The sequence below is a fragment of the Schistocerca serialis genome, chromosome 5 (genome assembly GCF_023864345.2).
Source record: "Schistocerca serialis cubense isolate TAMUIC-IGC-003099 chromosome 5, iqSchSeri2.2, whole genome shotgun sequence".
Taxonomy (NCBI): domain Eukaryota; kingdom Metazoa; phylum Arthropoda; class Insecta; order Orthoptera; family Acrididae; genus Schistocerca; species Schistocerca serialis.
Window position 1 is genome coordinate 58,007,255 of NC_064642.1, and position 23,772 is coordinate 58,031,026.

Sequence of the window (23,772 nt, forward strand, 5' to 3'; positions counted from 1 at the left end):
AGTCTGTTCACAAGAGAATGACTGAATCCGAGTTGAGAGCAGTGGAACTACTTGGATGAATATGAAAATCACACAATAAGAAACATCACAGTGACTTCATCTTCTTCTTCTTTTTTTAAAATGGTTAGTAGTATCAAGCACAGTAACACTACAGCAAATAAATCAGTGCACAGCATCCTTACGCATATTTAAGTGGCAAATGGATGAATGCTCACAGTTACATGCTTAGGTCCACTATTGCTATATGTAATATTAATAGACAACAATGATGCACCATGTTTTGAAATAGGCCTCTGCTGCACCATCACCACTGTTCACATGTAGCAGGACAATGTGACAAAGGGAACAAAGTAGCTTGTATTTATATAATTGAATGTTGTCTGTTCTGTTGAACATATCAGACGACACTTAAAAAAGGGGGAAGAAGAGGAAGGTGTAGGTGAGAAATCATGACTTCCAGCCGCACAGGGCACAGCTGTATTGCAGTGGTGAAAGCTGAAAATTCACACTGGACCGGAAGTTGAACCAGATGGTTCACTTCCCTAGAATGGTTGCTTTAACCATATCGGCCACTCGGACATGCCTTCGGTCCAACTCAAATTCTTCACTTACCGCATGCTGCATTGTAGTGTTCCTCGTCCATTGCAACACTACTCGCAAATTCTTGATTCCCAGACAGTTTCAAAAGATATATACATCTATAGTCTGTGAACCACTGTGAAGTGCGTGGCAGAGAGTATGTCCCACTGTACCAGTAATTGGAGCTTTCTCCCATTCCAGTCACATATGAAAGTGTAAATGCTTCTGTGTGTGCTGTAATTAATCTAATCTTATCTTCAAGACCCTTATTGGAGCAATATGCAGGAGGTTGTCATACAATCATCATTTAAAGCTGGTTCTTGAAACTTTGTAAGCAAGCTTTCTCAGGATAGTTTACTTCTGTCTTCTAGAGTCTGTAAGCTCAGTTATTTCAACATCTCGGTGACACTCTCCCACAGGTCAAACAAATCTGTGACCATTTGTGCTGCCCTTCACTGTATATGTTCAATATCCTCTGGTAATCCCGTTTGGTAGTGGTCCCACACACTGTAGTAATATTCTTAACTCATGACTGAGCCTATGGAATCGTTCCACTTCATGTCCCTACTAAGTGTTACACCTCAAGTATTTGTACGAATTTATGTATTATATTCATAGGATACCTTTTTTTTTCACTTCGCAAAGTGCATAATTTTACATTTTTGAACATTTAAAGCAAGCTGCCAATCACTGCACCACTTCGAAATCTTAAAGTCTGACTGAATATTTGTACAGCCTCACTAAGTCTGGACTTCATTGCAGATAATTGCATCATACATGAAAAGTCTGAGGTTACTATTCAAGCGACCCAACACACTTCCCTGGGGCACACACAAAGTTATTTCTACATCTATCAATGACTCTCCATCCAAGATAACATGCTACATCCTCCCTACCAAGAAATCCTCAATGCAGTCACATATTTTGTCTGACACTCTAAACAACTGTACTTTTGATAATAAGCATAGGTGTGGTACTGAGTCAAATGCTTTTTGGAAACTGAGAAATGCTGCATCTATCTGACTTGAGCCACTGCTTTCGGAATGTCATGTGAGATAAGAGTGAGGTGGGTTTCACATAATCTATGCTCTCGAAATCCATGCTGGCTGGCATGGAGAAGGTCATTCTGGTCAAGATACCACATTATATATGAGCTCAGAATACATTCTAAGATCTAGACCTAGATCTACATCTACATAGATACTCTGTAATCCACTGTATAGCACATGGCAGATGGTACCCCTTACCACTACTAGTCATTTCCTTTCCTGTTCCAGTCACAGATAGAATGAGGGAAAAGAACTGTCTGTATGCCTCCATATGAGCCCTCATTTCTTCTATCTTATCTTTGTGGTCCTTATGCGCAATGAAGGTTGGAGGCAGTAGAATTGTTCTGGAGTCAGCTTCAAGTGCTGGTTCTCTAAATTTTTTCAACAACATTCCTGTAAAAAATGTTGTCTTCTCTCCAGAGGTTCCTAATTGAGTTTCTGAAGCATATCTATAACACTTATGTGTTATTTGAACCTAACAGTAACAAATCTAGCACCCCAACCCTGAATTGCTTAACAAATGGATGTCAAGGATGTTGGATGGTAGTTTTGTGGATCACTTCTCCTACAGGTGTGACATGTGCTTTCTTCCAGTTACTGGGCAAGTTTTTTGTTTGATGGATCTATGATAGATCATAGTTAACAGAGGGGCTAGCTCAGCTGCAAACTGGGTATAAAATGTGATGGGGATTCCATTGGGCTCTGGGACTTCATTCAGTTTTGATGATTTCAGCTGCTTCTCAATGCCCATGACAGTGCCAATTTCACTCACCTTTTCCATGGTACAAGAATTAATTTGGGGCAATACTCTTGGGTTTCCTTTTGTAAAGAAAGATTTGAAAACATAGTTACACATTTCTGCTTTTGCTTTGCAACTATCAACTTCAGTTCCAGTCTCATCCGTGAGTGACTGGTCACTAACTTTGATGCCACTAACAATCTTCACATATGATCAGAATTTCTTTGGGTTTTGTAAAATAATTTGACTGTATTCTGCTATGGTAGTCATTGAAGGCTTCACACATTGTTCTCTTGACTGCCAAAAGTGTTTCATTAAGCCCCTTTCTGTCTATAGCCCTGTGCTTTGATTATACCAATTGTGAAGTAGTCTGTTTCTTTAGAAATTTGTTTACAGTGCCTGTATATCATGGAGGATCTCTTCCATTATGAACATTCCTGCTGGGTACATATCTATCAAGAGCATGGGCAACTATTCTTTAAAACTCAAGCCTTACTTCCTCTATTTATTTTTATTTATTTACACGTCAAGTTCTGTAGGACCAAATTGAAGAGCAAATCTCCAAGGTTATGGAATGTGTCAGTACATGAAATTACAACATAAAAGTAATAACAGATAAAAATGAAATGTTTATGAACCTGAAAAAAGTCAAGCCATAAATTTAAGTAAATGCAATCAACAAGTACAACAAGAATCAGCTTAATTTTTCAAGGAACTCCTCAACAGAATAGAAGGAGTGCTGAATTGCTTAACAAATGGATGTCAAGGATGTTGGATGGTAGTTTTGTGGATCACTTCTGCTACAGGTGTGAAATGTGCTTTCTTCCAGTTACTGGGCACGTTTTTTGTTTGATGGATCTATGATTTTTTTTTTTTTTTTTGAGAGGCCAATGTCAAAGTACCCAGGCTCATGAACAGGGGCCGACAAGAGGTTCATGAACTTACACTGCTTATATAATACCATACGACATAAGCAAATGAAAATAAGCAAAGTAGACTAATTTTCATGTCGAACGATCATTCACTTCAGATACCGGTCGAACAGTAAAAATGACAGCATTAAGTCTTTGAACAAGATCCTGAATGTGGGCTTTCCACAACAGCTTACTATCTATCTGCACACCTAGAACTTTGAACTGTTCAGTTTCACTACTCATATGCCCATTCTGTGGAATTAAAAAGTCAGGTTTTGTTGAATTGTGTGTTAGAAACAGTAAAAATTGAGTCTTACTGTCATTTAGCATTAGTTTACTTTCTACAAGCCATGAACTTATGTCTTCAACTGCACTATTTGAAACTGAGCCAATGTTGCACACAACATCCTTTACGGGCGTTATATATCCAGCACAGAGAAAAGAGAGAATATAGCATTTTCAGTTGTTAAATGACTTCTGAAGCCGAACTGTACATTTGATAGCAAATCACGTGATATAAAATGATCAACTATCCTAACATGCACAGCCTTTTCAATAACTTTAGCAAACACTGTTGGCATAGAAATAGGTCTAAAATTTAAAATAATTGAAAAGCCACAATCGCTTCAATTGTTTATTAGATGACCGGTTTTAGCACACTTAAGGTGGCATCATCAGATCTGTGAAGGTATAACATAACAGGTTTGAGGGAGGGCTTGCACGAGTTAACTATATACATTAAAATTATTACAGAACCACATACCTGAAACGTGGATTAACATTTATAAAACCATATGGACATCATGGCACATGAGGCATTGTAATACAATTTACAATACCTAAGACCATAGTGCCTAGACATGTAACGCCCAGCATACAGGTTTTTATCGCTCGTCACATTGTACCTAAGTCATGTTACGAACAGCTTTCTATGTGCATATTCCTGACGTCCTTATATGAATAAAGGTAAATTATAATATGTAGTTTTGTAAGGTGCTAATGGATAATGTCTGTGCCTCAGATGCTTTTACTTTGTAACTGATGTACTTTATAGTGATTGTAGTATGTACAGGAAATGCATGCGCAATGTGGGCTTTGCATGGGTATGTAACAAGCAGTTATATTAAACTTGTGTTTTAGTAGTAATGAGTGGTTATACCATGGGACTGTGTATGTGCTGCTTGGACAGCGCTATCTGGTGGCTGGTTGTGAACCGCTAGAATCACAGCAGGTAAGCCTACGCAGAATAGGGCAGTGATGATGCTGACGGGTGTTAGGCAAGCAGTGGTAGTTTCATCTGGTGACTTCAGTTTTATATCTTATGGAAAGAACGACCATGAGAGCAGTTTTTTATTATTTTTTGTTGATTGTGACAATGATTTTATGAATGCCTCATATGCCATAATGTCCGTATGGATTTATAAAGGTTAATCCACATTTCAGTCATGTGGTTCTGTAATAATTGTAATGTATATAGTTAACTCATGTAACTCCTCCCTCAAACCTGTTATGTTATACTTTCACAGATCTGATGATGGCACCTTCAGAGTGCTAAAACCGGTCATCTAATAAACAATTGAAGCGATTGTGGCTTTTCAATTATTTTAAAAACAGAGTGATCGCCCCACGACACACCATGTGTTCACTGCAAAAGGTCTAAAATTGTCTATATGGTCCCTTTCTCCCTTTTTATAAAGCAGCTTTACTGCTGAATACTTTTATCATTCAGGAATCTAACCATTTCTGAAGGAAAAATTACAAATGTGGCTAAAGACAGGGCAAACATGTGCAGCACAGTACTTTAATATTCTGCTAGGCACTCCATCCTATCCATGAGAGTCCTCAGTCTGTAGGGATTTAATTGTTGACTCAATCTCCCCCTTGTCTGTATCACAGAGGAGTATTTCAGACATCAATCTTGGAAAGGCATTTGCAAGAGTGTTATTTGATTCCCTGTAGAAACTAAATTTTTATTTAATTCACCAGCAATGCTCAGAAAATAATTGTTAAATACTGTACATATATCTGATTGATCAGCAACAGAAATATTTTTACCACGAACTGACTTTATATCATTGACCTTGTGCTGCTGACCAGACTCTTCATTCACAACTGACCATATGGTTTTAATTTTATCCTGTGAATTAGCTACTCTATTTGCATACCACATACTCTTTGCCCTCCTAATAACATTTTTGAGCACCTTACAGTACTGTTTGTAAAGGGGTAACTGTAGCTTGATTGTGACTACTTCTAACATTTCGATATAATCCCCGTTTTGTTCTACATGAGATCCTTATTCCACTAGTCAGCCACCTGGGCTGACTTTTGCTGGTAGTATCCCATTTCGAATATTCTAATGGAAAGCAACTCTCAAAGAGCATGAGGAATGTGTTAATGACAGCGTTATATTTGTCATCTACTATAAACATCCTGCCACTCTTCTTCCTTGATGAGGTTTGAAAAACTCTCTGTTGCTGTTGGATGAACTTTCCTATATAGTTTGTAATTATATGTGACATTTGTTTGAGCACAAAAGCTTTTTAGCATTAAAATTTGTGCATCATGGCCTAAAAGGCAAGTAGCTAAGTAGCTGACTCGCAGTCAGCTACTTAGGTAGCTGCCTCTGATGTGTACTGCACACCTGATTTATTTAGTGGAAATTTAGAGTTGTCAACCCTATGGCGCAATTCTCGGAAGTCATAGCCTAGCTTGTCACAGAACTCTACGAGTCTCTGGTCCAAGCCTTCTGCCTGATTAAGAACCCGGGGACCAGAATGTGTCCTGGGGCAATGTCACAAATCGTGAGCTTTGCTAAAACTCTGTTAGCAAGGCTGGTATTCTCAATTCTCTCTGCCAGTCACTAGAATGATCCAAGTATCATCTTGGGACCAAGACAACAAGCATCATTTGTTCCATTGTGCACCACAACTGTACTGGTTGCACTATGCTCCCTCAGTGGCTGCCAGAGCAGCCTTTTCAACATGTTAAGTGGAGCCTCCAGGCATATAAATGAAGTGTACCTGATGTTTCTACCCATTCTTTGCTGCCGTTTTCCTAAGGGGTACCGTTATTCACCATACGTCTGAACTGTCAATGATTAATAGATCACTACCCTTACGTATTTATCTCCTCTTGACATGGGACAAAGCAAGTTTCCTCAAAAATATGAAATGAGTCCCAGTGGCTTGGTTTCAGTTTGAGTGAAAGACAGCACTTTGAACTTGTTTGTTAAAGGGACTGGTATAGCACACTGAGTCCTTGGTCCTTATCACCCTGTACAAGATGCCTAGACTCAACACTGACACGCCACTAACAGTCAAGTGGATGGCAGCTTCCACAGGAGAGGATAGTACTTGAGGTATATTTGATACCTCTGGCACACAACTCTTGGTATCCTCCCAACACACCCATTCGCAAAACTTACAATCACTCAACAGTAACCATGGCAATTTCCAGCTGCTTATGAACAGCAGCCAACTCATGCTCAGCCTAAGAATAGCAAACACAGTGTGGCTGCATTATGCTGGTGAAATATTTTATAGATCAGTAAACAATCTACGCCTGGTGTAGCATTTTACAGAATAGTAAACAAATAACTTTATATTAAGCTTGCTGAGTCTCTTAATATATGAGCCTGATAAGGAACAAATATTATCAGCAAATATTTGTGCATCTGCATTGAAATGTATTTAATAGAGCCATCACACTCAATTATATTAATGTACTGACGGTTTTCTGTTCTGTTGGACATCTCCACAATAGATTTATGACATATGTTTTGCTTTGGATGCACAAATATCATTCGAATCATCATGGGACTCGAGAACCTGTGAGCAGGTGGTGCAGGATGAGGGATGCTGGCATGCAGCGTGCATAAGTTGAGGCTCAAGTCCAGGTGGCCAAGAAGGTTACGGAAACCATTCTAGAGAAGCAGAACATCTGGGTTCAAATCCTGGCCTGGCACCTCAAATTTTTCCATTGCAATGCTACAGTTCCCTGTGTGGCTGAAAGCCATAATTTCCCACCTGTCCCTTTTCTTCCCTCTTCCTCTCTTTCAGAAAAATGTCGTTTGTTCAGGAACTACTAGGGGGATGAGTGTGATGAGGTTGTAGTTCAATGGCTGAATACTCAATTCAGAAAAAAAGTTACCATTACCAACTTATTGTCCCCTCCCCCTATATTTTTCATAGTTTATATTTAGCAAATGTATGTCATATGCTTTATAACACCTATGAGAGGTTTTCCCTTTATCTCTTAAAGCTGTTTCTGAATTTACCTTGCAGTTTCATTAATTTGCAATTAAAAGTGTGTTGAATATCAAGTAAACACAGCCCTCGGGCTATGCTACATGCAAATCTTTATTTTGCATTCAAATGTGTTAGAATTACTAACTCAAATCAATCAAACCACCACATTAAAGCCTACCTAGATCTCAGGCTATCGCACAGCTTAGTGTGTCACCACAAATAAAATTGAGAGGGGAGGGTGAGTGGACACACTATCACATTAAAACCAAATGCTGATCAAAAAGTGACAATTTCTAATCTGCGTGCTGCACCTGCACTCAAGCATCTGGCAGTTCGAGAAACACAAATAAAAATCAAGCCTCACGTTCAGTAAATGTGCAGGAAGTGGCTATGACTGAAGAACAATTCAACGCACCACACTGCATGACTCCACAACCAATTGTTTTTTTAACAATTTCCAGAGCATCTACAGACATTGCTTCAAAAATTCAAGAATCAACTTTTTGAAGGAAATGCAATTTCCCTGAACATTGCAGGTTTTTTCCAGACAAATTATCAGCTTGCTAGGGCCTATGTATATCAGGGAGCGAAGGCTAAATAATTATTGTTTGCTTTAACACCTAAACATGTTTCACCACAGTTTTGGCACCCCCAGTGGTTTTTTCTTTTCTTTTACATTGTGTGCCCTATGGCCGAAATTAGCCACAAGTCTAAATTAGTACGCCATGTCATCATTGTAGTGTTTGGATGGATCTCCGCTATAACAGGTTTGTTTTTGTGTGCCACACGTGTTTCTGTTGTGTAGTTGACTGACGATTTTTCCCGCTCACTTGTGCTATGCTGTGGTTTGGGCACACGTTTTACAGCACAATTTTTCGTTTTATTAGTATGGTACAGTTACTTAATAGGATGCTCTGGGGCACTGTAAAATAAAATATACCTGCACATAAATGACATGTTTCAATCATACAGTCCTGAAGTGGCCATTATTTTACGCGCAATAGTACGTACAACGAGGGATCTCTCTTTTTTTTATTTTATTAAAATACAGGGCGATTTGTATTTTGATAAGATGTTTGGCATAAATGGATAAGTAACTCGTCAATACGGTCTTTACCAATATCTCAAGAGTACTGTGGGTCATATCAGTAAGTAACTTTGGCCAACATAAATAATAATTTTAAGCTACCTGTTACAATTACGTACAGCGATCTCTCCACCTAGAATGAAATTCTTTGTTCCTGCATGCATACAAAATTTAATTAACATCGAATCATGGACCATTAATTCAAGTGATCGCACAAAATATTTAAAGTTACCGTTCTGCAACATACGCTAACTTTTATTTCAAAATAGGTACCGGTACCTGGACGTCCGGTTAGTAACACGTGTTTTATTTCGTCGCCGACAAACGATGTCATCTTTTGATTTACGTACAACACGACTTCTATAATTCGTAAAGGCCAGTTTCACAACAAATACTACCAGTATTCGCAGCACTTTCAGAACAACTAGTTGTCTGTGGACAAACTGAACATGGCAGCTTCAGTTAGCCTCAGAATCCACTTCTTTATTGTCTATGAAATCAACTAATCTATAAATTTGAGTGAAACATTTCTCCGTATGGGATGAATTACGAAGTTTATGTTCTACAAAACTCTGAGATGGGTGGCTAAGTTAGAGCTATCATGTAAAGCAGCGGTAGTATTGATCGTCTGCTTCAGCAGACGACGTCTTATACAACTTCCATATTTATTTGGAACTGGCACCAAATGGTCGCCACAAAAACTTGTGCCAACAAACTAGTAGTTGGAAACATCCACCAATTTATATATTGAGCTATTTATTGGCTTGACAAAGGCTAAAAATAAGTGAGACAGGTGATTCTTATGGGCTTCATTACCAAATAAATACGCTATTTTCATTCATAAACATTAAACTATGTTATTGCTATGAATGAATCTATATGAATGTTGTAGGAAAGTTCTTGTAGAATGTAAATACTTTAGGATTAAGGGCCACCACTCACCGAAAAGAAGAAATGCCGTGTTGTCGGTAGCAACACACAAAAGGAAGAAAACTTGCTATCTTTCTGAGTTATCCTTTGATGAGCTAGAGTAAAGCACACACACACACACACACACACACACACACACACACACACACACGTACGCACGCACGCCAATCCTCCTACACGGTGCCAGCTAGACTATCAGTGCCAGTGCTACTTTGAGGCAGGTGGAAGGGTTGCAGTGGGGCTAGTGATGTGTGGAGGGAAAGGAAGGAGGGATGCAGGGAGAGGGACTGTGGGTGTGTAGATAGTGGCTCGGAGGGAGGCGGCCGGTTTTCCATCTAAGAATGGATGATTGTGGTTTATGGGCTGGCACAATTGTAGCGGCTGGTGGGAAGTGGCACCTGCTGAGTTCTACACGGGGACATGAACTGAGAGGGGGTGACAAAACGTAGGAAGGGGAAACTGCACAGTTTAGAAAAGTTGACGGTAGAGGAAAGGATCTAGATGGGTTGGGTTGTGAAGCAGCCACTGAAACTGAGCATGTTGTGCTCAGCTGTAAGTTGTGCCATTGGGTGTTCAACTTTGTTCTTGACAACAGGTTGGAGAAAGGCCTTCATCCTCGTGGACAGCTGGTTGGTAGTCACACCAACATAAAAGGCCATGCAGCGTTTGCAGGAGAGCTGGTGTATGACATGGCTGCTTTCACAGATGGCCCAGCCTCTGTCAGGGTAGGAGAAGCCTGAGACAGAACTGGAGTAGGAGGTGCTGTGTGGATGGATTGGGTAGGTTTTGCACTTTGGTCTGCTGCAGAGGTATGATCCCTGTGGCAAGAGGTTGGATATGGGAGTGGCATAGGGATGGACTAGGATGTTGTGTAGGTTGGGTGGGTGATGGAACACCATTTTAGGAGGAGTGGGAAATGTCTTGGGTAGGATGTCTCTCATTTCAGGGCAGGATGAGAGATAATTAAAACCCTGGTGAAGGATATCATTCAGCTGATCCAGTCCTGCATTATATTGGGTGATGAGGTGAGCAGCTCTGTAAATGATTCTTGAAAGTGGTTGAAGATGGGGTTCTGTGAGGATATGGCTTGGGAAATCTATTTGTGGACTAGATTTTTGCCTGTCTGTGAAGGTCTTCATGTGGCCTTTAGCATACTGGACAAGGGAGTTCTTCTCACTAAACTTATGTCACCCACTGGTGGCTAGACTGTATAGGAGGGATTTTATGGTGTGGAAGGGATGAAAGTTGTCGAAATGCAGGTACTGTTGGTGGTTAGTAGGTTTAATGAGTACAGATGTGTGATGGAGCCATCAGAGAGGTGGAGATCAATATGCAGGAAAGTAGTACATTGTGTAGAGGAGAACAAGGCGAAGTGGACGGAAAAATAGGCTTTGAGGTTGTGAAGGAATGTGGATGGGGTGTCTTGGCCTGGAGTCCACATCATGAAGATATCATCACTGAACCTGAACTAGACTAGGGGTTTGGAGTTTTGAGAGGCTAGGAAGGTTTCCTCTAGATGGCCCTTAAACTGGTTGGTGTAGGAGGGTGCCAGGAGGGTGCACATGGCTGTGGTAGTGATTTGTTTGTAAACCTTCCCTTCAATGGACAAGTAGATATAATTCAGGATATAGTTGGTAAGATGTATAATGAATGAGGTGGCTAATTTAGAGTCTGGAGAAAACTAGGAGATGTAGTGTTCAGTACTGCCAAGGTCATGGGCATGAGGGATCTTAGTGTATAAGGAAGTGGTATCAACAGTGAAGGGCAGGGATCCAGCAAGTATAGGGCTGGGGATGATGGAAAGTTTGTGAAGGAAGTGATGTGGGATTCTAGGTTTCAGGTAACTGGTTGGAGGTGTTGGTCGACTTTCTTTCAGTGAGAGGACAGTAGCCAGCTACAATGGAGTATCCAGAATTGTTGGGTTTGTGGATTTTGGGGAGCATGTTCAAGGTGGGTGTGCAGGGTGTTCGTGGGATGAAGAGAGAGATGAACTCATGTGATAAATTTCAGTAGGAATTGGACATAATGTTGGACTTCTAGGATGGGATCATTCTGGCAGAGCTTGTAGGTGGAGGAGGCAGATTGTTTCTGGAAGCCTTCCATGAGGTGCACTGCAACTCATCACAATAGTGGTGGAACCATTGTCTGTGAGGAGTATGATCAGGTCTGGATCTGTTTTCAGGTTGTCTATAGGTGTCTTTTCGTGTAACAAAAGGTTAGTGTTCTTAGGTAGGCACCTGGGAGAAGAATGAGTGGGGAGGCCAAGTTGAAGGTTTGAAATTCCTGAAAGCTGACTAGGGAGTGTGATGCTACATTGCCACCCTTACAACTCAAGGTCTCACATGGTACCATAATTTCTCAGTTGTTGCAAACCATTTGTTGCAGATGGTGAGTTGCTGATTCAGTTTGTGTTGAGAGTGCACTGTAAAGTGTTATACTGTTGATCTAAAGCATATGTGATATGGTCTGTTCCTTAAGATGTAGGAATGTAGGCAGGGGCGCTACCTTAAAGAACCAATCTCACATGCTTGTATGTAGTGTATGATGCTATTTTGAGGAAGAAGGCAGTCCTCTTATACTGTTGTCAGAAGTCATCGAACAAGTAGCGGCAGCTTTCAAAACTGACAGACTCATGAAGAAAATAACAAAGTATAAGAGTACTGGATATCTACAGGAACCAATTGCTGCTCTTGCTACTCCAGGAAAAACCAGAGCTGCATGTTAATAAAACGACGAAACTCAGTTTGACGACATATATACTACTGTTTCACGCGAAAAGTATATTCCACCTGTAAGAAGTTTTTTTGAGGAAAATCCAGTGTTTCAGTGTTACTAAGGAAGTTAGGATTTCGAGGGAAAACGTTTTCTGGAAGGATAGTTCTGCTTGAACGTGTAGTTAACGCCATAGGAAAGTTCATAGAAGTACTCAAACCTGAAATGATGGCTGACAAAATACATTTTATTACTAATAACATTGCAGAAGTTAAAATCACATATTTACAATTCAGTGGTCAGTATCAGACTGTTGGGAACAAATAATGTCAGTGTGAACTCCGCCTTAGACAGATGTCAGAGAGGCTTCTTTGTCAGTGGTTGTAGATTAATAATGTTTTTGTGTACTTTGTAATGGAGTATGATTGAAGGGGGAAGGCACTTTGTCTTCATTCAGTCAAAAATGTAATTCTGTACATGCTGTAGTGGACAGGGGGGGGGGGGCAGCTGGAACAGGAATGCCATTCATTGTCTGGACACTCGAATGAGGACACAGCTGGAGGTGATGTTTGTTGATCAATGTGGTGCAATGAAGAGGGTTGAGGCTACCTCATCATGTTCGCCACAATGTTCAATGCGTCTGTGAGAGGATCGTTTTTAAGGACCCAAACCAGTTTTACATGTTTAATGGAGACCATTTTAGGCCTGTCACGCAGTAAAGTGATAAAAGTTGTCTCCTCTTCACATAACTCAGTGTGTCCCCAAATAAGGTGGCTGCAGTGCAGGTCATATACTGTCACCTCTCAATATCAAATAGTTGCAATGTGTGTGGACCTTATGCATGAAAACTTTTGGTAAGTTGTATGGTTGTGGTTGTGTTGTGTGGATCCGTGCAATATGTGTTCATACTTTTCTGACTAGTTCCAGTAACTCCATGTTCGGTGGATCAACAAGTTCTGTAGAGATATGTGAAGATTCACTGTGCAAGACCTTATCTGGCGATGCCTGCAAGGCACTGAAGGAAGTGCCTGTGCCCAACATCACCCAAAGGAAGTGCATCACACCATTGTCCCAAATAGCGCATTAAAGCTGCCTTAAGAGTGAGATGCTACCGCTCTATCAACCTGTTGTTTTTGGGTTGGTAGGCAGTGGTTCGAAAGTGCCTGATGCCATAAGGCCTGCATAGTTCCTTCAACATGGCCAACTCAGATTGATGGCCCTGTTCAATGCTAATTACACCTGGACAACCAGATCTAGAGAATCTACAACTGTATGAATGCTTTAGTTGTTGATTCCTTGGTAATGTCTGTCAATGGTGCTGCCTCCACTCAAAGTATCACACGATTGGTCGCTGAGAGAATTTACTTGTAACCATTTCACTCTGGAAGGGGCCCTACCGAGTCTAAGCGAATGTGTTACAGCCTGCCTTTAAGGATGTCGACTTGGCTTACAGCTCGTGTAGTGTGACGTCCTGTTTTGTTCCGCTGACATGCTGCATACGCTTGTGTCCACTGTTTGCAGCTTTTGTTTTTTATTTCTGGTCACACAAAATGGTCTGTTACCAATTTCTTTGTGTGTCATACCCTCAGGTGAGAAAATTGGTGCAAAACGTCAAAGACATATTTCTTCATAGTCGGAGAAACCAATGGGTGGGCCCTTTCCTGTGAAATGTCGCACCAAATCTGCTTTTCCAAGCCAGGGAGAAAATGATGTTCGAACTTTCGAACTTGAGGCTGGTTTTCACGTTGTGCAAAAGTTTTTAAATTTGAGGGTCTCGTTTTTGTGCAATCTTTGCTTATGGACAACGCATTGATTCATGACAGATAGTCAGCCACCACGTTTTTGGCTCCCCTGGTGTGCTGTACATCATTTGTTAACTGACCGACATAGTAAAAAAAAGATGTATGTTGTTGCTTGCTGTCTACAAATTGCTCAGCACAGAATGCTGGAATGTAGCTGTTGTGTTGTATGAAGCTGCTGTTGATGCTGAGGTGTGTGGTGTCGTTGCTGTTCACATTGTAGTTTCGTGAGATGTGCTTGCGTCTTACATAATTCTTCTTCTGATGTCTGTATAGAAGTTTTAAGTGCTGCATTCTCTGATAGTTGAATTCTTTCAAGCTTGACTAATTCGTGGCTCGTGATCGTGTCTGACAGTATGCAGTTCAGTTTGCATGCAGGAAGAGAAGTTTTTAGATTCGATGTCTCAAGTTCTTCCATAAAATCAGAACAACAGCTTTGTGAAATTTTCTACGAAAAGCAGATTTACCCTCAAACACTTTCGCAATTTTAGAGACATCTGTTAGCAATAGTTGACCCAATATTGCACTGAAGTCCATTTGGACGCAACTCGCCTCAAGTTGTGGCATAAGAGAATGCAACAGATGAGTGCTGCATTTTTGGAGGTATCCATCGATCCAGTCAATATGCAAATATCTCTACATGATCAGTTTGTTTATTACACCCTGCCCCTCCTCCACCCCTCCCTCCTCCTACTCCAGCATTGTGGTGTGTGGAACTGTGAAGAAGCTGGACAGGGGAACATCTGAAACGAAACCCACAGCAAAGGCGCCAGGTTTCCTTCAGCATCTGGTAGCAGATTTGTCTGACACTCGACGCTTGTCTAAAGCCTTGTTTACTACAGAGCGAATGAAAACGAACAAACTCCTTCTTAAAAACCTAGGTGAAAGCTCCATTAAAACCTGTATGGGTGGCAACATACACCCCAAAGAGGTAGCAAACAGAATAGTTAACCTTACGAGAAAAACACCACGCAGCAACAAGGATAAGACTATGAAAGTAAAGAAAGAACTGAGAACCAAGCTCCGACAATCCACACCCGACAACAATTTCTCAAAAACCTTTACCATCCTAGAGATCACAGAAGCACTGAAAGAAATGAAAATGGGTAAAGCGGCTGGTTTAGATGAGGTCTACCCCGAGTTCTTACGGCACCTAGGACCTCGAGCTCTACTGTGGCTAACTCAGTTTTACAATGACATCCAACGATCGGAAACACTACCACCACTATTTAAACAAACCAAGATTGTTGCCATTCTTAAGCCTGGCAAAGATGGAAAGCTCCCAGAGGACTATAGACCTATAGTTCTTCTAAGTGCATGCTACAAACTATTGGAGAGACTTATTTTCAACAGAATAAAACCCATTGCTGAGAATTTCATTCCTATTGAACAAGCCGGATTTAGACCCGGTCGGAGCTGCTGTGATCAAGTATTATCCCTTACCACCCATATTGAGAGTGGATTTCAAAGGAAGAAAAAGACAGTCGCCGTGTTCATAGATCTATCGTCAGCATATGACACAGTGTGGAGGGAGGCAATGATTCTTAAACTCCAACGCATTATTCCTTGCAAGAAAATGGCTACCCTAATCAACAATATGCTTTCAAATAGATTTTTTGAAGTACAGCTAGATGGAGAGATAAGCAAGAAATATAGGTTAAATGATGGCCTGCCCCAAGGATCCGTGCTAGCTCCATTACTTTTTAATGTATATATACATCAGACCTACCAGAGACATCTTCTAAGAAGTTTATCTATGCAGACGACATTGCTCTCACATATCAACATCAAGACTTCCACAATTCCGAAAGAATCATTGAGGAAGACCTTATCAAAATGGATGAATATTTCGAAACATGGAGGCTCAGACCTAATGCTTCTAAAACCCAAGTCTCCTGTTTCCACCTCAACAACAGACAGGCAAACTATGCACTCCACGTAGAGTTCAGAGGCCAGCTGCTTAACTACAATCCCCTCCCAAAGTATCTGGGAATTACATTGGACCGATCTCTGACGTACAAGGAGCACTTATACAAATGCGCAGCAAAAATCAAAACCAGAAATAATGTCCTACACAAACTCACTGGAAGTAGCTGGAGAGCAAGCGCCACAGTTCTCAGAACATCTGCTCTTGCACCAGTATATTCGGTGGCTGAATACTGCGCTCCGGTCTGGCTAAACAGCACTCGTACAGCAACAGTGGACACCCAGCTAAACGACACCATGAGGCTCGTCTCAGGCACTACTAAACCGACGCCCCACCAATGGCTCCCGGTACTGGCTAACATGGCCCCACCTCATCTAAGGCGAAGATCTGCACTGAAAAGGGAATGGCAAAAGTGCGCTAACAACCGTGACCTACCCTTACACGAAGACTGCAAGAATCCCAGCCACAGGCTCAAGTCCCGTAAGCCATCATGGAGATTAGGGCAACAGCTGATCGAGGACAATTATGATATCGACGAAGCCTGGCGTCGGGAATGGGATATGTCTAACCCTGATCACCTTAACTTAGTCTCGGACCCAACCGTACGGCCCGAGGGCTTCGGTCTTCCCAGAAAATCTTGGACAACTTTAAATCGTATCTGAACAGGCTATGGTAAATGTAATTACTGGAAGCACAAATGGGGACAGACTGCCTCACCCAACTGCGAGTGTGGGAATCCACAAACTCTACATCATATCGCAATGGACTGCCCTACGAGGAGATTCCCTGGTACAATGCAGGAGCTGCACCTCCTGGAGGGAGATGCTTCTGGCTGGCTGAGGGACTTGGACATACAACCATGAGTCTGGTCTACTCTTCTCCTTCTGAAAAACCTATTACTAGATACTATTACTACAATTTCTATGTATTTTTGTGTATCTTGGGTTTTACTTCCTTTTTTAGATCTAATAATTGTTTGTTGCCTGTAACATTGACCATTCATTGTTTTTATACGTTGTTTGTGTTACTACTTACTTACTGCTGTATTCTATTAGCCATACGAAAAATAAAAAAAAATTGTGGTGTGTGGAACTGTGAAGAAGCTGGACAGGGGAATATCTGAAACGAAACCCACATCAAAGGCGCCAGGTTTCCTTCAGCATCTGGTAGCAGATTTGTCTGACACTAGACGCTTGTCTAAAGCCTTGTTTACTACAGAGCGAATGAAAACGAACAAACTCGAACTAACATTCACAAACAATTCGCCTGTCTTCACTATGATTCGCTTTTACTTGCGAGAGAGATTTATACTGGAGAGAATGGACATAGCAGGACAATGCTATAAAAGCTGCATCATCGCAAAGCTTCTGCTCAATACAATGCAGGATGCAGAACTTCAGTATTCAGAAAGGCTTATTTTGCAAGGCGAGTGTGCTGCTTTTGATGAAGCAAGCGGAATGGCGAGGGAAAGGAAAAAAATGGAGTGTCTGAAACTGTGTATTTAAACATGAAGTTCATGGAGGTAGATGGAGTTAGCGCACTACACACTCAGTTGTTTGTGAAGAAAATGGTTCCTGGGGATTTACTATGCTGTGAATTTGTAATCAGAAAATGTTTAAAGAAAAACTGCAAGAAGTAAATTAATATTGTGTAAATTCCACGAACCCATTTTACTTCTGGAAACTTCAAAGTCACACCTCCATATGAGAAGTTTCCCTATCCTGTTAAAATACTGGGAATAAAATCCTTTGATAGTGGAAAACAGCAAAACATCCTGAAGCTAATTTGATAAATAATGACACAGTGTACTGTAATTTTGCTTACCAATAACAGTTAAATTCAGATAAATTTGCATCTAAACATATGACATTAAGTGGCATGTAAAGAAAGATCGTGTACTTTGACAACTGTCAGATTCAAAGTTCCCTCCAATATGCTAACTTGAACCAATGGCGAATAAGCTGGTTCTTTGTAATTGGTTGGTGCAAATAACTTCAATGACAGATGCCTCAACTTACAGATTTGGCCAAATTTCACAGTGAAACACATAAATTCTCCTATCTAAATTACTGCAGATACACATTAAAGCACGCCCTTTAAAAAGACACATACAACGTAAGCAGTGACTAATGCAAGTACCCCTGAAAAGCAAAAACAAATAAATGATGGCAATAACTACTGTTAGGGGCGGGGTAACAAACCACTGAAGGTGAACAGTCTTTACTATACACTACTTTTATTTACAGAAAGAAACATTAAGAGATAGTCTATTGCAAAGCATAACGCAATTAAATTGGTTACAATTGTGTTTCTCGAAGAGAGGAATGTTTTTGATTCTTATCTGTTCTGGGTACGTGTGATGTGGCAATGGCGGTAGAAGCAGTTTGAAATTGCTGACTTGAATCTTGTAAGTTCCTCCAGTCGTGTCCTTGGCATTAAAATATCCTCTTTCCTTACATCCTGTTTTGGCTTGCGGTGGTAATAAGTGGTGTAGCATCCATTTGTCATAGGCCAGAACAAAGTAACTGCCTATGCAGCACCTGAAGGTCGCGTTAGTTCAACTGCAACTTTCATGCTCGATAGTTTGGCACAGTCCACATTGTGTTTAAATTAACATTCCACTTGCTATACTATTCACTGTTCCTGCAAAAACAGTCATTTATGTAGCAACACAGTTCACAGTTTCTGTATTGGCAGTTAGTATTTTAGCACACGTCATATATCGTAGACAAGAAAATGAGAAATATTAAATTCACATTTTGTGTAATGCAGCTCAATTTTAAGCTGACGGCAATACTGTCTGTACACGAGTGTCTTGTCACTGCTACCAGGCACTGTTCTGAAAAGCAAACAGCGTTTGTGTAATACAACGTCCGTTTAGAATATTCATCATAAAGTCAAATCCCAAACCGGTCTAACACAAAAAAAGTCACTTATTAATATCGCGCTAAACGCACACCATTGTTACACACAATACTTCTTCCATACCGCCATGCTTTCGCACCAACTGACACTATCTCCTTACTATTCTTTCCGACAACTATCGATGCCTCTCTCGTTCCACAGATCTTACAACACTTCTGCTTATTGCATTCTGTTTCACGCAATACATTTAACAAAACTATTTGATAGATCACCAGAAACGAAATACAAGTCTTTACATAAGGAAACCATGTAGAAAATAGCACAGTAAACATCGTCATACATACTTCATATTCTACACTATGTAACCAAATGAAAATTATTCTACGTCGTCAGAAATATATATATGGAGTACTAGATAGTAGAAGAAAGGAAAAAAAAATATCACGTTACTAGCCACGGCATCACATGTTGCAGCTGCAGTCTTCTTTAGTGTTATTCCGAAACTTCGCACATAAGTCGGTTGATGCTTTTTGCTGACTTCTCATTACACATGAGGAGGAAAATTAAAAGTAGAACATATTTATCGATGGGCAACAAAACTTCATGAGAGGTTTGCATTTATGCTGTGGTTAACATCTGGAGGCATTTACGTTAGTAATTGTTTCGCATTCTAATAGCTGCTACATCAAAGACAGTTCCTGATATCTGCAGTAACATATGACGAGCAATTGAAAGATTTTATTAAAGTACCATAAGAAAGATTAATGAAATGAGAAACATAGCCTATATACAACTTGTCATAAAGGCTACGTGACAAAATCTGCTGTACAGTTTGTTAGAGAGCAGATAATGTTATTATCGAAAAACGATTTTAATTTAATCGATTATTAAATCAAAAGTCCCTAAATTAACGATGATATTTCAATCACAGCTACCATGAAACGTTAACAGTCACTACATTTACAGGCAACACATCTTCCAAAAGACAAAAACCGAATTTAGGAAACAATTTTTCGGTGTCGTAGTTACATTTTGAACCGCGTTTGCTAGCCTATTTAAATATGGCGCCTGGAAAAAAGCTGTTCCAGTCTTTTAGTTAGTACAATAGCTATTTCTCTCCACTTAAACATCAGAGATAGACTGTTTCATGCTCAATATAATATGTCTGCTTCTCCTTCACTGCACAGTAAGTCACCCCATCCATTTTAGCCGAATATTTTGAAAGCAAGACATAACCTGATAGTACAAGCACATTTCAAAAATGGTTGTGAGCTTACCTGGGAGCGAAAATCGATTATGGAATTGGGAAACTGGCAGCTAGGAACGTATTTCCAGAATCGATTTTGAGGTGTTTACGTGACCAACTAGAAACGGTATTGTGAAATGGGTTTGTGAAATCCGGTTATGGGAGCCCCATGTAAATATAGTGAGTGTGAAACATAGGATTTGTCATATATTTTCAATTTTCATCAGCATAACAGATGTATATTCATTTTTGTTTGCCTTCAAGGAAATTTATTGTGCTGGTCCTTTTTAATAAATATAAACGGAAAGTTTGTGTATATTCACTCCATCTTGCCTGATGGATGCATCTACCGTATTTTTCTTCTTCCTAGTGTCCCAACCGGATCTTTAAGTATGTAGGTAGTGGGGAACAGGTGTGGCGATTATGACGATAAATAATCACTCACTGTCCATTCACTTACTATGAATACTTTTGTTCTTGCAGTGTACACACAATGTGTGTCTATGTCCCCACAGAGCTGCCCCCTCCTCTCCCCCCCCCCCCCCCCCCCACCCGCCCCACATGTGCAGAGCATGGTGACTAGTGTATGTTGTGATGCATTGCCCTGCTGGCGATAGTAAGGGCTGACATATTAGAGGATGTCAGGTGCCTGGGCGGTCGTACATATCGGCCAGTCCTTGATGTCAGTGGCAGTGCCAATGGGGCAGTGGCTGGTGGTGCGGTGTCGGTCCGCCAGTTGCAGTGCCCCGGTTGTCAGTCATCGCTATGAAGTGCTCTGGGGCTGACACGAGCAGGTAGCCATCAGAAGAAAGAGAGGATTTAAGACGTGCTGTGTCTGTCGTAGGCAGAAGGGACTTGGCGCACTCTAATGATTTCGAGACCATGCTGTAGCCCGACTGTCTATTGTCGAATTTGCCCATAAGTAGGAAGTGCTGCAGCATTACAGAAATTTCTTGTGGGAGATAGTCTCACAGGTCTAGGATGACTGCAAATTGGCTTGAGGGGCCTGGAGCTGGGACTGGAGGAGGGTAAACACAGGGTGTGTCCGGTAAAGTCAACGCTGGTTTTAGGCGGTTCAGTGGCACTGTTGTCATTTTTTCAGCTTGCAAAATATCAGACGTGCTTGGCCCTCATTTCAGCACTTTGTACAGGCAACTGTAGGCAGGGTGGAGGGAGGGTTTGATGGCGTCAGTCTTGAGCATGATAATGTACACGATTGGAGCTCCTTGTGCACAAAGATGGTCGGTTTGGTGTGGTGGGATACGGACATGGTGAATGTGGTCCCTGAAACGTTTTACTATGTCTGGCAGGCTGAAGTCCATGGGGTCGGTGGTTTGTGATATGAACTCTGCTGGGAGAGTGATCAGTTACTTGTAGAGCACCTCTGCCAGTGAGAAGTCAATACCTTCTTTGTAGGCAGCTCGTACACTCAGCAGCACCCAGGGGAGGGCCTCCGTCCACTCCTGGTCGTGGCATGCAAGCGCTGTCTTGATGGTGTTGTGCCACCATGCCACAAATTCGTTACATCACCAATGACGAATAAATATTGTATCATGAAATGGACCTGATCATCTAAAATGGTCACATAATCCTTGGCAGTAATTTGACTTTGCAGAATACCCATGGAATACCACGATATGGCTGCCTAAATCATCACTGAATCACAGGCATATTTCAATCTTGGAACATAAACTACGCCAGAAGTTGGAAACAGAGTGCAAGACTCATCCAGCCAAATGTCATTCTTCCTTTGCTTCATAGTCAATGTGTTTATGGCTTCGGCACCACATTTCCCTGCTAGGGGCTTCTGCACCACTGATGTGTGGTTTTAGAATTCGAACTCACACTGCAATTCCCTAATTCTGGAGCTCCCTTTGTATTATCTTCCTGCTGATGAGGTACATGAGTGCATCATCCAGTTCTACAGTGACTTTTGCAGCTGTCGTCCCCCTGTCATAGTCACTCAGTATACACTTCCACACGCATTGTGACTTAAAGGATGATGTGTTTCCCCTTTCCCTGTACGCTATATAAAAAAACGATAAAAAATCTGCATCCTCTCTGCTTCAGCGCTATTAGTACAGAGGGCATTCACCTGTTTTTCTTTGTGTGTGAGCTACTGTTTTGTCAATATGAGTTCCATGAACTATGGAATGATCAGAAGTGAATGTAATGCTGGTGATGTATGAATATAAACGTCGTAAATGCTTATGGGATCCAAGAGATCAACATATGGTGAAGAAAAAGATATATGAGGGTAAAAAATTTCTGAAGCACTTGTGGGGATCTATCCCCCTCCACCCTCCCCAATAATATTACTGCCCTACCGCAGCAAGAACAACTGTATCTTTGCCAGATCAGTTCTCTACAGTACACACTCTATGCTAACGCATTGTGTAAATGCTGCGAGAATAAAAGTATTCAGAGTCGTAATTACCACGCCCGCTCGCCACTGCCTACAGTGGTGACCCTGTTATTTTCTTTTCAACCGCGCCGCGAAATACCGAGCTACACTCACACTGGCACGTCGCCAATCATCATGGGATACAAACTTCATGCCGCAAAGAATATGACCCACGATGGTGTTTCATCGCCTGGTATCACTACAGACGATTTAGTTGTGCATCTATTTGGCATCTCGCCGATCCCCAGACGATATAACCAGCGCAACTGTGGTTATCGAATGAACAATGTTCCCATTGTTCCAACAACCGTAGAAGCAGGGCATCGCTACCTCTACCCAAATGGATGAACACTCTAAATCGCGAATCAAATACTATGTTATCAGTGAAGTTGTTGAGATAAAGCGTGCCACTTCCTTAATTAACTGTGTTACATCAACAGAGCATGATGCTGTCGGCCGAGATCACAGACGACCACAAGTTTTTTGTGCTTTTTAGCTACCTCCACACCAACACCGATCTTACCAGCGACCTCCTATTGCATGTACCAACCACTGACAGATACGAGACAGCGAAGACGCTCATACTACAACGCCTGTTGCGTTCAGCTGAACGAAAACTCCACCTACCCATCGCTGAGACATGGCTGGGCCACAATAACCCGTCAGCACTCTGGAGGAGGTTACACCTCTGAATCGACACAAGCCTCTTACCAGATCGTGCTTTCTGATCACTATGACGACAGAGTCCTTGTTCACACAGCTCGCATCGTCCAGGGTTTTTTTTTTGTGAGCATGAGGATAAAATATCGCATCTCCCCTGGCCACCATTGTCACCAGATCTTGATATTATTGAGCCTTTGTGGTCTACTTTGGAGAAAAGGATGTGTGATCGCTATTCACATTCAGTATCGTTATCTGATCTTGCCACTATTTTGCAGGAAGAATGGTATAAGATTCCCTCGAAAACCATACAGGACTTGCGCATTTATCAATTCGGAGACGATTGGAAGCTGTTTTGAATGCCAATGGTTTTCCTATGCCGTTTAGGCATGGGATTGTGTTGTGTTTTTGATGTTATTTTTGTCCGTCCTCCATATGACTTTTTTACATATTAGCTGGTATGATTGTTGGGTTTGGTAGGCCTCAAAACAGCTACATAAATGTAGACCAACGCCACACATTTTACACTTTGTGCACTTTCGCTTCTCTTACCTCTTGACTAGCACGTAACACATGCTCTTGTGAATTTGTTTCCTTCTCAATTAGGGATA

At 41.2% G+C, this 23,772-nt stretch overlaps 1 protein-coding gene across 1 annotated transcript in view; it reads right to left on the reverse strand.

Annotated features, from left to right (window-relative positions):
• LOC126480996 (cancer-related nucleoside-triphosphatase homolog) overlaps window positions 1–9,172 on the reverse strand; it is a 73,443-nt gene extending 64,271 nt beyond the window's left edge. Inside the window, exon 1 of the mRNA XM_050104442.1 lies at window positions 8,898–9,172. Coding sequence (XP_049960399.1) covers window positions 8,898–8,952 — 55 coding nt within the window. The 5' untranslated portion in view covers window positions 8,953–9,172. The remainder of the gene's footprint in view (window positions 1–8,897) is intronic.
• Between the last annotated feature and the right edge of the window lie 14,600 nt (window positions 9,173–23,772).